This window comes from Physeter macrocephalus, chromosome 16, assembly GCF_002837175.3.
Source record: "Physeter macrocephalus isolate SW-GA chromosome 16, ASM283717v5, whole genome shotgun sequence".
Lineage (NCBI taxonomy): Eukaryota > Metazoa > Chordata > Mammalia > Artiodactyla > Physeteridae > Physeter > Physeter macrocephalus.
In genome coordinates this window covers 15,545,724-15,561,116 of record NC_041229.1, presented here as the reverse complement: position 1 = coordinate 15,561,116, position 15,393 = coordinate 15,545,724, and the positions used below count along the sequence as shown (strand labels likewise).

The 15,393-nt window shown below is 42.9% G+C and overlaps 1 protein-coding gene across 8 annotated transcripts in view; it reads right to left on the bottom strand.

Moving 5' to 3' along the window:
* The window catches only part of SIK3 (SIK family kinase 3), a 256,319-nt gene that overhangs the window by 27,008 nt on the left and 213,918 nt on the right, over positions 1 to 15,393 (bottom strand). For all 8 annotated transcript variants that reach the window (XR_003683519.2, XR_003683518.2, XR_008619560.1 and 5 more), the window contains exons 7-13: positions 5,006 to 5,124; positions 4,353 to 4,463; positions 3,964 to 4,107; positions 3,455 to 3,532; positions 3,235 to 3,344; positions 1,719 to 1,872; positions 1,295 to 1,450 (exon numbers count right to left, since the gene is read on the bottom strand). Coding sequence is in view for 5 of the 8 variants with exons in the window: in XM_024131196.3 (XP_023986964.1) it covers positions 1,295 to 1,450; positions 1,719 to 1,872; positions 3,235 to 3,344; positions 3,455 to 3,532; positions 3,964 to 4,107; positions 4,353 to 4,463; positions 5,006 to 5,124 (872 nt within the window). In the remaining 3 variants the exon portion in view is untranslated. The remainder of the gene's footprint in view (positions 1 to 1,294; positions 1,451 to 1,718; positions 1,873 to 3,234; positions 3,345 to 3,454; positions 3,533 to 3,963; positions 4,108 to 4,352; positions 4,464 to 5,005; positions 5,125 to 15,393) is intronic.

Below are 15,393 nucleotides of genomic sequence, written 5' to 3'. Positions count from 1 at the left end.
AAAAACAGTTGCAGTGGACAGAGTAAGTCACTGCACCTCCCATAAAGCTGTTCCTGATCCTTCATAACCTACATTGAACTTGCCCTTCTCTGAGTGCCTCTGCCACCTACAAGTCCATGGTCTTCACTCTGGTACTTAATCACATATGGCCCTTTACTGTTATTCCAATACTTCACATATGTGGATCTTATTGTCCCATATTATAAGCTCAGTGAGGCCAGGAACCATGAATATAAATTCTTTCCTTTTCCCGACAGCAGTGTTCCTGAAAGTGTGACCCGTGGACCCGTGCCAGTCCACAGACTGTTTCATTACCAATCCAAAATAAGGTAGGTAAAGAAATAGAGAGTAAGATTTACAAACCTTTACAGCAACTTAACGGAGTAATTTTTTTCTGTTGAATCTAATAAGATTTAGCCTTGCAGTTCATATATTTTAAAAGTTTTACTTCTCTAATAATTCACTTTCATTTCATTTTACAAAGGTATTTATCCCTGATGGATGGATTGAAGGGGAAAAAGGGTCCTCAACTAGAGATACATTAAGAAGCACTGCCCTAAAGCACCCAGTAAGGGCTATGGATATAATTAGCACCCAATCTTAAGGTAGTATGAGACTAAACGAATGAAGGAATGAATGAAGGAATGAATGAAGGAATTTACCTATGACAGAAAAATAATCAGAAATAAACAGAACCCAGCAGAAGAAAAGAATCTTTAAATGTGACCATCATATATAAAAAAAAAATTGGGATTGAGAGATACCAACTGTCAGGTTTGAGCTTGTGAAAGCCAAATAATCAAGTGATTCAGGTTGTACCAAAAGTGTGAGGTAGTGTTAATCAAAGGAGGAAGGGTTGGTGAGAATGTAATTTTGGAAACCAGTCTAAAAAGCAATTAAGTCCAGAGAAAACTGTTAGCTTCCGCTGCCCTCTGGCAGGGAAACGTTACCTGTAGGAAGGCCAGGCCTGAGGCTAACGCTCCCCCGCCCACCCGCTCTCGCTCTCGAAGCGCCGGGCTGCAGCCGCCCTTTATGCAAGTATCTGTAAGTAGCCCCCTGAGGATGAGGCCTCCAGAAGCAGGCTGCAGTGTGGAAATTATTTGGTTAAGTGAAGAAGTTAACCAAAAATTAACTCTGGAAAATTCTACCAGCCTGAAGAAAATGGGAATGACACTGAGCATCATACATTGAGGGAAAGAAGAAATTCAGACATTTAGGATGGAGACTCTGGGTTCTACAACCTCTTTATCAAAGGCCTTTGAGAAAGCAAGTTGGGCTTCGTGCTGCAACTCACTGGTGTCATGGTGACAAGAGGGGAGGGTCCCCGTGGGCGCTTCAGCAGCTGCTGGGCATGCAGTTGGATGTTGGCACCTCCATCTGATGCCCTCCGGCCAAGGGGGCCCATTCCGTTCAGCAGCTGCAGGGTGGGCGGCTGTAACAGGGACTGCTCCTGTCAGGAGTAGAGTGGGAAGGGACAGACTGGTGAGGTGGGGGGAAAGGAGGAGAGAAAACGGCGGCACTCTAATCTACTGAAACTAAGGGATCCTACGATGGTGACGTAGACTAGAGAAATCTTCCCTCTCACCCGAGCTGCTTTGCAAGAGAAATCATCCTTCCCTATAAGGACACCTTAAATCTTGGGGACAGTCCCTTAAAGTCTCTCAAAGGAAGCTCAGATGTGCATCTTTGGGGGCCAGCCCTCTCCCGTTTCCGGGTACCTTGTACTCCAGCTGCCCAGCTGGCTGCAGATTTTGCATGGGCAACAGGTTGTGCATGAAGTTCATGTTAGGGGCCACCTGCAGGAATGGAGCCTGCGGGCTGACTCCAGGAAAGCCAGGCAGCAGCTTCTGCAGATCTTCCATAACCTCCGTGCTGATGGGAAACAGGATGACAGAGAAGTTCGGTTACAATTCTCACTCACAACCTGTATCCCCAAAGTGATGAAACTGCTAAGCTCACAATTTATTTTGTTTTCTTTTTCTACTTTCCTCCTAAATTTGTATTTCCCTCTACGATCCCAGAGCGAGTAGAGGCGTGTGGAGCCTAGCGTGCGGAAGCTGGCGCTCTGCCATTTTACTATCTGGGGCTGGGGATCCCCATGCTTCATGGACCACTCATGTAAAACCAACAGCTCTGAGCCAAGAGGAAACGCTGGCCCCAGTCCAGTTCAGGTTTCCAAGGCCTGGAGGTGAATGGCAAGTTTCTGGAGGACACAGGCCATCCACTAAAACAATGGCTGCCCAAAGTAGCAACTGATTCACCAGGGAAAGAATGCAAGCGGTGCCGTCAGTGCTGATGGGCAGATAAGCGTGGATCTGTCGAGCTCCAATGGTGGGGTTTACCGCACACTTTAAAATAAGAGCTCTTTCCACTAACAGCGCGACACGGGACTCCACCCATTTGCAGCTGACGCAGTCTCTGGAGCCAGAATGTTCCCCTATTGCCTGTTTGATCGTAGGCTGAGAATGAGAAACGTGAAGCAAGCACACCAGCAGGCAGGGGAGGCTTTTTTGGAAATTGAGAACTCAGAGAAAAAAGAACCCTAGCTTTGCCCCTAGCTGAGCTCTCAAGAGAGCCCTGGCCACACCCTTTTCTTCCCTCCTCAGTACAAGAAATAGCCAGAGAAGAGGGGTGGCTATTTCAGTGGTGAGAATCTCCAAGTGCAGAACAAAACCGGGAGAGCTGGTCTTCAGTTCACTTCCCCAGCGTGAGGGCAGCAGGGGACACACTGAAGGACTGTTATGGGGAAACACTTGGGGAAACTGGTACTTATTTGGCGTGTTTTTGGATTTTTGTTTACTTAATTTTTAACATATACAAATTATATCATACTATTTGTCCTCACTTCTTAGATGAGTCTTGCATTAGAATATATGGCAAACAACATCTCTAAAGGCTGTCAAACTCGGATGAATTTTCAGGGGTACCTTTACGTGACTTAGATCAGAAGACCTTAATCTTTGTGGGAAAAGACATGCTATGCTCTTCACCAAAGTACTGTGATTACCTGGCACGATAGTGGCTTTCAGCCCACCATCCACAAGGGACAGCTCTGTGATTTTTAGTCGAATCCAGTCTCATCTACCAGGGACCCTGAACTGGGTTAAAAACATGTCTTGGCCACTGAATTAGAGCTCATCTGGGAGATACAGTGAAGCAGGGAAGATGTGCCATGGTAGGAACTCAAAGTCAGTGGGAATTCTCTGCGCGGGTGTTAATCGGGCAGATACTCACCGCGGGTCGGCCACGCCCACTGTGTGCCTCCTCATTGACAAATAGCGGACCAGCGCTTCAGGGGAAGGCTCTTCACCCTCATCACTGTCCAAGTTCACTGTCCCATCCGGCTGAGGAGGAGAGAAACACAATCAAATTAGAAATAAGAGGTAAGGAAAGGCAGCAAGACTATGGGCAAGAAAGGAGTTTCAGCTGACAGCTATCAGAGGTTGCTACTTGCCTCCACAATTTGATTCTCTGGGTTGATGAGCTGCACCTGGGGAACGCTGATGTTCATAGTGGTACCAGCCTGCTCTGCCTGGAAAGCAGTACGCACACATACACACATTCCTTCAGTACCAGAGGGAAATAATGATAGGCTTGCAAAGCATTCTTGGTTGCTAAACTCTATGCTTCTACCTCTGAGTCTTTGGTTCCTCTGCCCTTAGAAGCTACCAGGAAGCATTCTTTAGAGAGGACAGTCTCTCTCAATGATTTGCTGTTTCTTTCAAAAAGAAAAAAATTCAACTATTGTTGTCCCTCCCAAGTACTGGGATACTCTTCCATCCTCTCTGTCAAAGAAAGGTTCAGTTCTTTGCTTGACCTCTGACAAAGCAAGAGATGACAGCAGGGAGGGGACAGAGGTACGGAAGAATAGGAACTCTCGTGACCTAGGGTTAGTGAGCAACGGCTAACCAACCCCCCTCCATGTTACCTGTCTTGAATCTGGTCACTGGAGTTATTGCCCACCTGGATGTTGACTGGTGCTTGAAAGGCCATGGCTCGGGGCATGCTAGGAGGTAGTCCGACACGCAGAGTTTTATGTCTCTTATGCCGATCACACAGCAGGCTGTAGATTGCACTATAGTGATCATAGGCATCTGATCTTAATGACTACCAAGAGAAAAGGGGAAGGAGCAAAAAACCTGGGTGATATGGCACGTCAATGACCAAAACCCTGTTAATAGTAACATTCGAAGACCAAAGCGCCTTCTTTCCAAGGCCCAGACAGGGGCAGAGGAAGAAGAATGGGAGGAAAACAAAAAGATCCAAGTTCCCAGGAAGGAGGAATAATGGAAAAGGCAGGACAGAGGGAGTAGAGCTACACCCCACCTTGTCCTCCACTCATTTACAGATACCTGTAGTGTCCGCTCTTTGTCCAGTCCCATGTCCTCCATGGCTAAGAGGACATCCTCATTTAGGGGGTCCATCTGTCTTTCTTCCTTCAGCTGCTGGCATTCAGCTATTAACTGTAACAAAAAAAGGCAAGCTATCTAACTCCCAATTAACCATGTCAAGATGGCATATCATATATAATGAACAAGCTGTTCCATGCTGCCTAGCTTGGGATATTTTTGGCCTCAGACAAAGCCTAAGCAAGAAAGCCCTGGGTACTCAACTAGGAGCAGATAAGATCGTAAGGCCACTATTTTCCTGAGCTCCTTGGGGTACCCGGGATGGCTGTAGTGGTTCAAATAAAGGAATGCTACAGGAGCCACTGGACTGAGCACACTAAGAGGAGGGAAACAACCCCGTGGGAGGAGGCTGTACTGCCCCAAGAGCCAGGAAGGGACTCTGAATTGAGGACAAGCAGTAGGGAACTGGTATCACTGTTCTCCAACAACTCAGCTGGTTTAAGATTCCTTCTTGCTGGCTTCACTTGCTTTAGGATTACACAACAAGTTTGTACCCAGGCCCGCCTCTTCAGGTCCTGGCCTGATTACAATCTCATGCAGAAGAGACTGCAGTAGCCCTAAGAGGAGTTCCCTGGGGCGAGTGGTGCCCAGCTCACCCTGTCAAAGCTGGGATCAGCGTCCCCTAGCTTCATCCACTTGTGCTTGCAGATCTGCTCCATGGCGAGGCGCTTGTTGGGGTCTAACACCAGCATGTGGCGGATCAAGTGCTCACATTCTGCAACAGACACAGAGCCTGCGTCAAGGTCGGTGAGGGAAGCACCGCTGGGGCTGAGGAACTAGAGGCAAGGTGAGCAGGCAGATTTTCAAGCTCCTGACTTCTAATTTGTTTCTCTTGCTTTGTGATCCTTACCTATGTCCTTTCTTACTCCAGGAGAGACTGGGCAAAGGCAGAAAGAGGTGGAGGAAAGAGAAATTCAAGTCTGGCAGTCTGGTTAATTAATACCTTCACTAAAAGTCAGATCAGAAAAAATCTGGGGATAATCCCTGGATTTCATTTATTTATATTATGTACGACCTCATTTAAGGTAACTAATGAAGAGTTTTGAATGTCCTTCTGAAGAGATTCAGTTATCTTACAAGGTCCTCAAAATAGTCCCTCCCTCCTCTATTCATTCCTATGTGCATACTGAGGCTTTCAGCTTAGGGTCCAAAGCGCTCATCAAAACTCAAGGAATTAGATGTTCTGATGGTTCCATGTGTGGGGAGAAAGGCACAGGCACAGGATGCCTCCCTACCACACACTGGGTCTCTGCTGGCCTTACTGATCATCTCTGCGTTGTTTAAACATTCGCGGGTGCATACAACTGGGCTCTGAGCTAAAGAGATTCAGATCAAGAGATGTCTCTCTCGGGGAGCTCATGCTACAGAATATATTGCAAAAAGAATGACGGTTTCGAAATCAAGACGCCTATATTCCGATTTCAAAACCACCCTCTTATTTCTAAGTTTTCTCATCTGTAAATTGGGGGTTTTGAGGATGAAGGTGGTGATGATGATGATAGAAATCAGCAGTATTAAGATACTCCCCTGAGCACTTTACACAATTATTTTTATCTCATTCAATCCTCACAGCAATCCTAGGAGGAAGGAATTATCATTCTCGTTTCGGAGATGGTAAAAATTAGGTGCAGGGAAGTCAAGAAGCTTGTCGAAGGCCACATAATAGGTCAGATTTCAAACCAGACAGTCTGACTCTTTGGTTGGTGCTCTGATCCACACCCTATCTCCCCCAGAACCCGCAGAACAAAGTCCAAAGTCCTTTGACCTCCCTGAGCTCCAGCACACGGGCCTTCTTTCTAGTCTGTGTGCGTGCTTCACTCACCCCCTCCAACAGCATTTACACGCGCTGTTTTCCTCAGTCGGGGGGCGGCCGCTCCCAAACCCTCACTTGGCTGGTTCCTTGTCATTTGGGAAAGGGCTTAAATGTCACTTTCTGAGAAAGGTCTTCCCTGGCCGCCTCATCCTCCTCAAGTAGGCTTCCAGTCGCTCTCTATTACATCACACTGATTTTCTTCACACTAATGACTTCTTTGTGAAATCACCTTGTTTACTGTTTATCGTCTAACTCCTCCCCCGCCCAGGTAAGGTCCATGTCTTTCTTATTGCTGTTTCCAGCACCAAACCTGCAATGCCAAAGATGATTATTACACCTAATAGGAGCTGAATAAACAGCTGCTGAATACGTGAATAAATAAATATTTATTGAAACTCTAGTCAAACAAGATTGTATTTGTGGAAATGCTTTTTAAAACTATAAAATTCTCTATAGGATACAAAATTGTCTGTTTCTGTTTTACTCCAGCTGTCCTGAAAATAAAACTGGCCAGTGATAATAACAATAACAATAAGAAATTAAAGAGACTTTAATAAGTTAAAAGACTTTTCATATACAAGGCACTGTGCTTACCAATTCTATTTCATTTAATCTTCACAACAACCCTATGTTAGATACTGTTTTCAGCCCCATTTATAAAAGAAGAAACAATTAACGTAATCAACCACTGCAACCCAAAGGGCAGAGCCGGGACTTGAGAGCTATGCTCTTGCACATTTTCACGTGGATACAAATCATTTGGTATGTTTTTCCAGAGTAAATTCAATTCTGAAACCCCACAATTTCTGCACCATTTGGCAAACACCATTCTATATCACCATCGTGAAAGGAATACAAAGAGTAATTAAGACAAATTACTCTTAATTTTTAATTTATTCTAACTTTAAACGAAAATACAACAAAGCAATATATCCCTATATTAAACTGATATTACGGGAATCATCAATTTGTTCTTGCTTTATGATCAAAAGTATATTCAAATGCAGTGTGGATCTCAAAGGCTGTAGTTCCTATATCCCTATAAAATAAACGCCATCTACAACATTAAGCTTTTATTAAAATGATGTCTCCAGAGTAGCAAGGCTAGATGCCACAACTGTAGTCTCTATGTAGATGATAAATATCATTGCCACCCATCTTTATGGTCTGCAATTACTTGAGAGGAAAAAAGTGTTCTTGATTTAGAAAGTTACTAAAACTAAAGACCCCGGTGTAGGGAGAACGCCGGGGCCTGATTCCAAAGCTGGGAAATTATTGTTAGGCCCTCTAGATGGCACTCTACTGTTTTCTTTTGGTTTCCATATAGCATCTAGCGCATGAACGGTAGCCACATTAGTTCTGAATCAGATGACCAAGGCAGAATGATGTTTAGTTACAGGCTCACTTTAAAACAGAATTTTCAAGGCATTTTATTAAAAACAACAACAACAAAAATTAACACTACTGTAATAAGTCCTGATTAGAAGATGTATCTGGTTCAATATCAGGATCTTGAAACCTCTATTAAGTCATCCCTAACCATTATTTGGTTTCAGATGCCTTGAAAAATCTCCAGAAAAATATGAACAAGAATTTATATACAAAAATTTGCGTGTATCTTTAGTCTATTCAAGGAGCCCCCAGAGCCTGTCACAGATTCCCCAGGCATCTACAGGTCCCAGGCTGAGAACGCCTTGTTGCGGTGGCAACACCTAACGGATACAAGCTCTTAACTGTGTGCCCTATATAACATCCAGCGCCCAAAGGAGCAGAAATCTAACACTCTTCATATGTTGCACAGATGGTAAAGTATGACAAAATGTGGAAAGCCAGGGTATTATTATCAACTCATGTTTCCTAAGTGTCACATATAGCTCAGGAAATTATATTCAAACTAGACTGGAAAGTACCATTCTACATAAAACATGGAAAGAGGGTGAAAACAAAGGAAATAAATGCTTTCAAACCTAATAACACAATTAACCACCGGACAGTCAATTGAAATGAGTGGAAAGAAAATGGGGCCTCAGATCAAAGAGTACAAAACATCAACTTTCCCAGATGCCAAAGAGAACTCTACTTTAAAGTCAAAAATGTCCCCATCGCTTGTTCCCTCTCAAAGAGCAGACCTTTGCTACTGGACAGAATTGAAGCACTTGGGGCAGTGCAGGAACCCTCGGCTCTGCGTGTGCCCGAGGGGGCTCCCTTCAGAGCTGCTCTCCTCTGCTCCTCGTAAGCGCCAAGTGGCCTCTGCAGTGAAAATCGCTGTGGCCCCGCGAAACTTGATGCCACCAGAACGGCGACTAGAGGATGCCCAGCTCAGGCCCTGCCCCGCGGCGCTGACAGGCATTCGGATGACTTTGTGGAGAGAGGGCTGCCGTATGGGCAGGGTCCTGAAACGGGAATTAAGTTCAGACTGCCATCTCAAGTTGTAATTCCATCTGAGGCTGGGTCTTTAACACCTTTTTTTCTTTTTTGACTTTGATAATAAACAGCTTTCTCTAAGAGGCTGAAAGCATTCAGCCCGAAGGAGAAAATAATAAAGGATGAAGAAGGGGAGTTAAAAACCAACTTCAGGGGCTTCCCTGGTGGCGCAGTGGTTGAGAATCCGCCTGCCGATGTAGGGGACATGGGTTCGTGCCCCGGTCCGGGAAGATCCCACATGCCGCAGAGCAGCTGGGCCTGTGAGCCATGGCCGCTGAGCCTGCGTGTCCGGAGCCTGTGCTCCGCAATGGGAGAGGCCGCAACAGTGAGAGGCCCACGCACCACAAAAAAAAAAAAATAAAATAAATAAAAAATAAATAAAAAAATAAAAAAAATTAAAAAAAAAAAAACCAACTTCAGATTCACCCAAGATAGTTAACAGAAGCTCTGTCTCTAGTTTCCAAGATAGAAGAAATAAATAGAATAGCTTAAGAAAGAAGTTCCTGACTAAAACTTTGAAAACATGTCCCCCAAAGACAGGGTAAAGGTCATGAGGCTGATTTATCTTGGAGAAGAGAAGGTGTAGGCAGGAAGGGGCACACTGGGTGTTCTTCAAGTATCTGAAAGATATTTATACAGAAGACAATGTGCATTTATATTTTGCTGCTCCAGGGCCCTGAATTTGGAATAATTAGAAGTAACAAGTTCAATTTAGGAGAAATCTTTCTAATTATTAGAGTTGCTCCAAAGTACTTGATCAAGGTCCTAGGGATCTAAGGAGGGGCCCCTTAGGGAAGTGAGGGGGGCAGTCAAGAAGGCAGGGCCATACCTGGAGCACAGCTAATTTTATTTATTTTATACATTAGTATTCTGAGTAAGGTTTCATTTAAAAAATTAAGTCCAGGGACTTCCCTGGTGGCGCAGTGGTTAAGAATCCGCCTGCCAGGGGTGGTGGTGTGATGAATTGGGTGATTGGGATTGACATGTATACACTGATGTTTATAAAACTGATGACTAATAAGAACCTGCTGTATAAAAAAATAAATTAAAAAAAAAAAAAAAAAAATCCCACATGCCATGGAGCAACTAAGCCCGTGCACCACAACTACTGAGCCTGCACTCTAGAGCCCGTGCGCCACAACTACTGAGCCCACATGCCACAACTACTGAAGCCCGCGCACCTAGAGCCCGGGCTCTGCAACAAGAGAAGCCACCGCAATGAGAAGCCCGCGCACCACAATGAAGAGTAGCCCCCGCTCGCCGCAACTAGAGAAAGCCTGCATGCAGCAACAAAGACCAATGCAGCCATAAATAAATTTATTTATTTAAAAAATAAAATAAAGAACACCCCCTTTAAAAAAAAAAAAAGAAAGAAAATTAAGTCCAGAAGCAACTGAATAGGATGAACTCTTTGGTCTCCTCCAACTCCAAAAACCATGTAACTATGAAAAGGGAACAATTTGACCTGAAATAGTATCCTTATTGTCACGAGAAATGTCTAATCAGAGGCTGGCATTTGAGATGTCGTTAGAAGGGCCCCCAGTATTAGGTGTGAAGAAGACTTGGGATCCTTGAACGTCTCACTGAGCTCTGTGTCCCCAGGGCCCGCATAGCACACGGTATGTAACAGGTTCTCAGTAATGCCAGTTGAAAGAAACATGGGACTAGGTGACTGCTACAATTCCTTCTAACAACTTTAATAATCTGATTCCAAGAACCCACAATAGAATAGGCATTCTCCATGCTTCAAGCTAGAAAAAGCAGCCAACCATCATCTTACAGAAGATTAAGATGTGGCACTGTTGGGGGGAAAAGCCTGGATCAGATGATTTCCAAGGCCTCCCCTTGCAGCTTTAGAGTTCTTTGTCTCACTCACACAGAGGGTACTTACTCGCTGATCTTTTCTGAGGCTGCACAGAATAATATGTAAATCAGATTACCACGTGAGGAGACGTCTGCATGTGGCCTAGACATAGCATCTAGGTTATGGTACAACAAACCAAAACAGCTCTTGGCAGACAAATCTTCTCCATAAACCCTGTGGATATGTCTGAAAGTATTAATAATGTATCCTTAGCCTCTTAAGAGACTGAGGGCGAGAGAAAGAAAAGAGTGGAAAACAACACATGGAAGGAGGGAATGAAAGATTAATAGAGCAATTCATTCAAAAATATTATTTAATAATAATTACTAACATTTACCGAGCGCTGTATAAGAGCTAGGCAGAGTGCTAATTAAAATAAATTAACCCTTTCAGTTAATTTAAGCATTTAATTCACACACTAATGCTTATTAGCATTATATTTCACAAGTAAAGAAATTAACAATCAAGTAAGTTAAGAAACTTGACCAGATAATAAGAGGCAAAACCAGGATACGAATTCTGGTCAGTGTTATGCCAAAGCCAGAGTTTTTAACCCATATAATACCTAAATTAATTGTTGATGTATTAGGTAGCAGCTAGAGTATCTTTATTAAAACATATCAAATCAATTTCACTCCTCTTCCAACAGATCAAATGCCATGTAGTCACCACAGGTTCTATCACGATAGTCACCTATAAGCCAAGTTCATAGAAAGTGGGCTAAGTGATAACTTCATTGTCAGAAGGCTATGAACAGCTGGAAAACAGTGTTACGGGGAATGGCAAGTTGCATTAAGGTGAACTGAGAAGGCGGGGACATGATGGGGAGGCTGAAGTGCACTACAGAAGAGAGAGCTTGGTTTGTATACTCTGGTTGTTGCGTGGTGACGGGGACTGGGATGGAAGGCTGGCAGCGACAGGCTGCCCCAGTCAAGGGATCACAGGCAGAAGGGGCAGGCAAAAATTCAGGGACTGGCCCTCGAGTCTGCAGGCGGATCCCATGATGGAGGAAATGCCAACTGCCCCTTAAGCCCTTCAAGTGTGGCCAAAGTACGGGACATGCAAAGCAACCATTTTCAGCTCTGTGGGCAGAGGAGTGGTCTGAAAGGAACTGAGTCACAGATTCTTTCTGACCACATAAAACTGCTTGGAGCTGGGGGAACAGAAGACATCTGTGTGCCAGGAGGCATGGGAAGAATGCGAGGAAGAAGCAGTCACCCAGGAAATTCATGCTTCTTACAGGTCCTTGGAAGAGGGTATGGTGTGGTTTCTCACGTCCTCTTTCCAGTCAATACCAGGTGTGTTCAAAGGTAATGCCCAAACATGTAGCCCAAGAGCTCTTTATTTTCAATAACTTTAACAAACTTCTTAATAAGGTTTAATTCTCCTGAGCAATTCAAATTTCAAAGATAGCACTATTTTTCTCAAATCTCAAAAATCCAAAAAAGAAACAAAAATAAATTGGCTAAAATGTCTGTTTCCCTGAAAAATGAATTAACTTCATATTTTTTTTAAAAAAAGTTACATGGCACTAAAGTCTTAACACTTTTCAGAACAAGAATACAATGTGAAATACTGTCTGATTCTGCTCTCCACTTGGCCAGCTCAGGTACCAGTCTGGGGGAGAGCTGACACTATTACAGCAGACAAACAGAACAAGATTGATGACTCATCTGCAATGACAATCTCTGGATGGAGCACCATGGCTTTGATAAGAATCTGTGTTCTGGACTTACAAATGTTTGTGACTCAGAGCTCCTCTTTAATGCTATCTGCCTTTTCCAAAAGAAAAAAAGAAAAGAAAAAGTCTGTCATAATGTCCTGATCCTGTCATAAGCATGGCTCAAAGAGTGTGCTATCTTGCAATGTCATGATCCCTACAGAAATAATTAAAAAGAAAATCGATAAGAAATCATAGCTGTTTTTGCCAAGATACCTTCTTTTGGTATGAAGATGGCTGGAGTTAGGAATCCTCACTCTGCTTGTGGACTAAGTCCTAGAAATGATATTTTTTAACATGCCCAAGGAAACCCTGTCATTGTCAGCTGTCAGCTGACAAGGTCAAATCTATCTTACATAGCAACTATTTTAAAATCTAAACAACATAGACAAATGGTCTTAAAATAAGACATTTCTATGTATGAAGAACATACACTGAATGCACTGTCATATACCTGCATTGAGAGATCACATAAATGTTAAGTACAATCATACAAAATACAGGGTTTTTGTTGTTGTTACAATGAAATTTTGTTATACTGGATATTGCTAGAACAATGGTGCTGTAGGTATTAGAAGATTTTTACTCTATAGAAATTAAATTTTGATACTTTACTGTTACAACAGAAATGCATAAACATTTCTAACTTGTATTTCTAACTTTAAAGTGATAGTCAATACCACAGTTTTACACAATGAAAGAAAATACACAATCTTGGAATTAACTCTAATAGAACTTAATCTGTAATAACGTTGGTTGTGATAAGATTTGACTCATAATAAACAAGCACTGAGATCAGCTCCTCTAAAAGAAGTGACACTGAGGAAAAAAATGTCTTGTTTTGAAGCCATTTGCTTTTAGTTCTTTCGCGGAAAGAAAAATGGGAGTCCCAGTACCAAAGCATTCCGTAAAATTCCTACAAGCATAGCCCAACAGCATGAGATCAGACAAGGAAGTGGAGAGTGATTTAAATACAAATTCTACCACCACTGGTTTCTGCAAATTATTATCAGAATGTTCTGGAATAGAAATAAAGTTCCTTATAACCAAATCCTGTGAGACACTTTCTATGGTTGAACAGAGGCCAAAGGGAGATGGCTTGGCACAATCTAGCAAATAATGATGGCGCAGATAAGAAAAGCTTCTATTAGGAATCCATAAAGTTAGGCTGAGAGGCTAAAACTTCCATTTTAACAGTTTATCAACCTGAGATAGACTGAGGAGAAAACAACTGTTTGACCCATAGGTATCCATTTATTAGAAAACTAACATCTATTTCTTGACCTTTGCTTATTTTCAAGGTGGCTGTGATCTTGCCAGAATTAAGATTCAGAAATTAGGAGACGCTGGCTTAAAGGCTGGGGATGACCACATTTACCTGCAGCCTTGACCTTGAAAAGCCCCTGACATGCCACACTGTTATACTAGAGGCTGTCCAATTTGCAGTTCACATTTTTAAAATAAAAATCTGTCACTTACACTACCTTATCATTCAAATATATTTTAAGTCCTAAGAGCAATCATTACAGTGGAAGAAAACTCTGGTTCAGCTTTACGTCAGAGTCCAATACATAGTCCTTGATACTAACACTTTTTTCCAAAAATAATCCAGATGCAGATGGGCAAAGATATCCATTCCAGGACTCTCTGGATACTTGGAATAACCTGTGAGATATGTACTCACTGAGAATTAAAGTACAATCGAAGACAGTTAGGTGGCTTCTGAAGCCAGAGTGCATGGGCTCAAATCTCAGCTCCGCCACTTCCCAGCTGTGTGATTCTGGGTGTGTTACTTATCCTTACCATGCCTCAACTGTCTTGTCCATCAAATGACAATAGCAGCCTACCTCATAGGGTTGTTTTAAATATTAAATAGGTTAATGCAACAGTGTCTGGTACCAAGAAAGTGTTCAATGGACGTTAGCTATTATTCAAATCTCTGGAGTCCTTCCATCTAGAACTCCTTCCCTTACTCTATTTTCCTCTCTAGGATTGCTGAAGCTAGGAGACAGTGTGCTTGAAAAGGGTAGTAAGAGACAGGGCAGTACCCATATTTACCCCCTGGTTTTCCATCATATTAGGTAAAATCACGGCAGAGCTGGTCAGGGGAGGCTTGCTTAACTCTGAGGTAGCCCTAGCCTCGTTCCTGACATCATGTGGATTTCTGCACTCACTAACATGAAAGCACTACACAGGTTGTCTCCCTAGCGGCTGAGTATACCTTAGAAAAGTATGAGAGAACTGTTTTGAGGACTCTGAGCTCCTTAGTATACGGAGACTGATGGGCGAGTTACTTTAATCTCCTGTCCCAATCCCGCATGCTGTGCGGTTCTTGATGAGAAAGCCAATCAGGGCAGAATTGTTTGCATCTAAGTAGAAGCTTTTTGGCAGTAGCCGCATGGGAGTCTCCGTCAGAAGAATAATGTAAGCCTGGGTCTTGCATTCCCAGGGATAAAATGCTTATGCAGTATTACAATTAATTAAGTCACAATGAAGTCTAATCAATAAAGACTCAAAAATACTGTCCACAAGAGATCTCTATATACTTGCCTCAATGCATTTTTTTCACTGTAAATTAATTTTCCTTCAGCTAAATATTGGGCTGGCCAAAAAGTTCGTTTGGGTTTTTCCATAAGATGTCGCCAAAAAACCCAAACGAACTTTTTGGCCAACCCAATAAATGACTGATCTTACTATATCTGCTAGCAGGTGATATAAGTGGTGAATAAGACAAACTAGGCTTTAAGAAGTAGGCCTCTGATGGTTTTTAAAAATATACTGGTAGTGACTGAGCCTGGTGCTCAAAAACTTTACGTTGTTGGCTTCCGTCAGTGGGACCGGAACTCAGAGAAAGCAACTGCTAACATATGTGGCCAGGTCAGGTCTCACCTTCTGCAGAAACTCAAAAAAACAGCACGGTTCAACTTTGAATCCTTTTATAATTTAGGCTCAGGGTTTTACCTAACTGCTCTCTGGGATGCTCTGGGAAGTTTAATCCAAAAACACTTTCCTAGACCAAACGTATTTTACTTGAGACATAGAAAGCCAACTCTATCGTAGATCAAACCCTTTTAAAAACTAGAACTCACTTGACCTGGTCATTTACATATTAATGTATATAACAAAAGTACGTAAAACCAATTCAGATAATCAGTGAGTTACC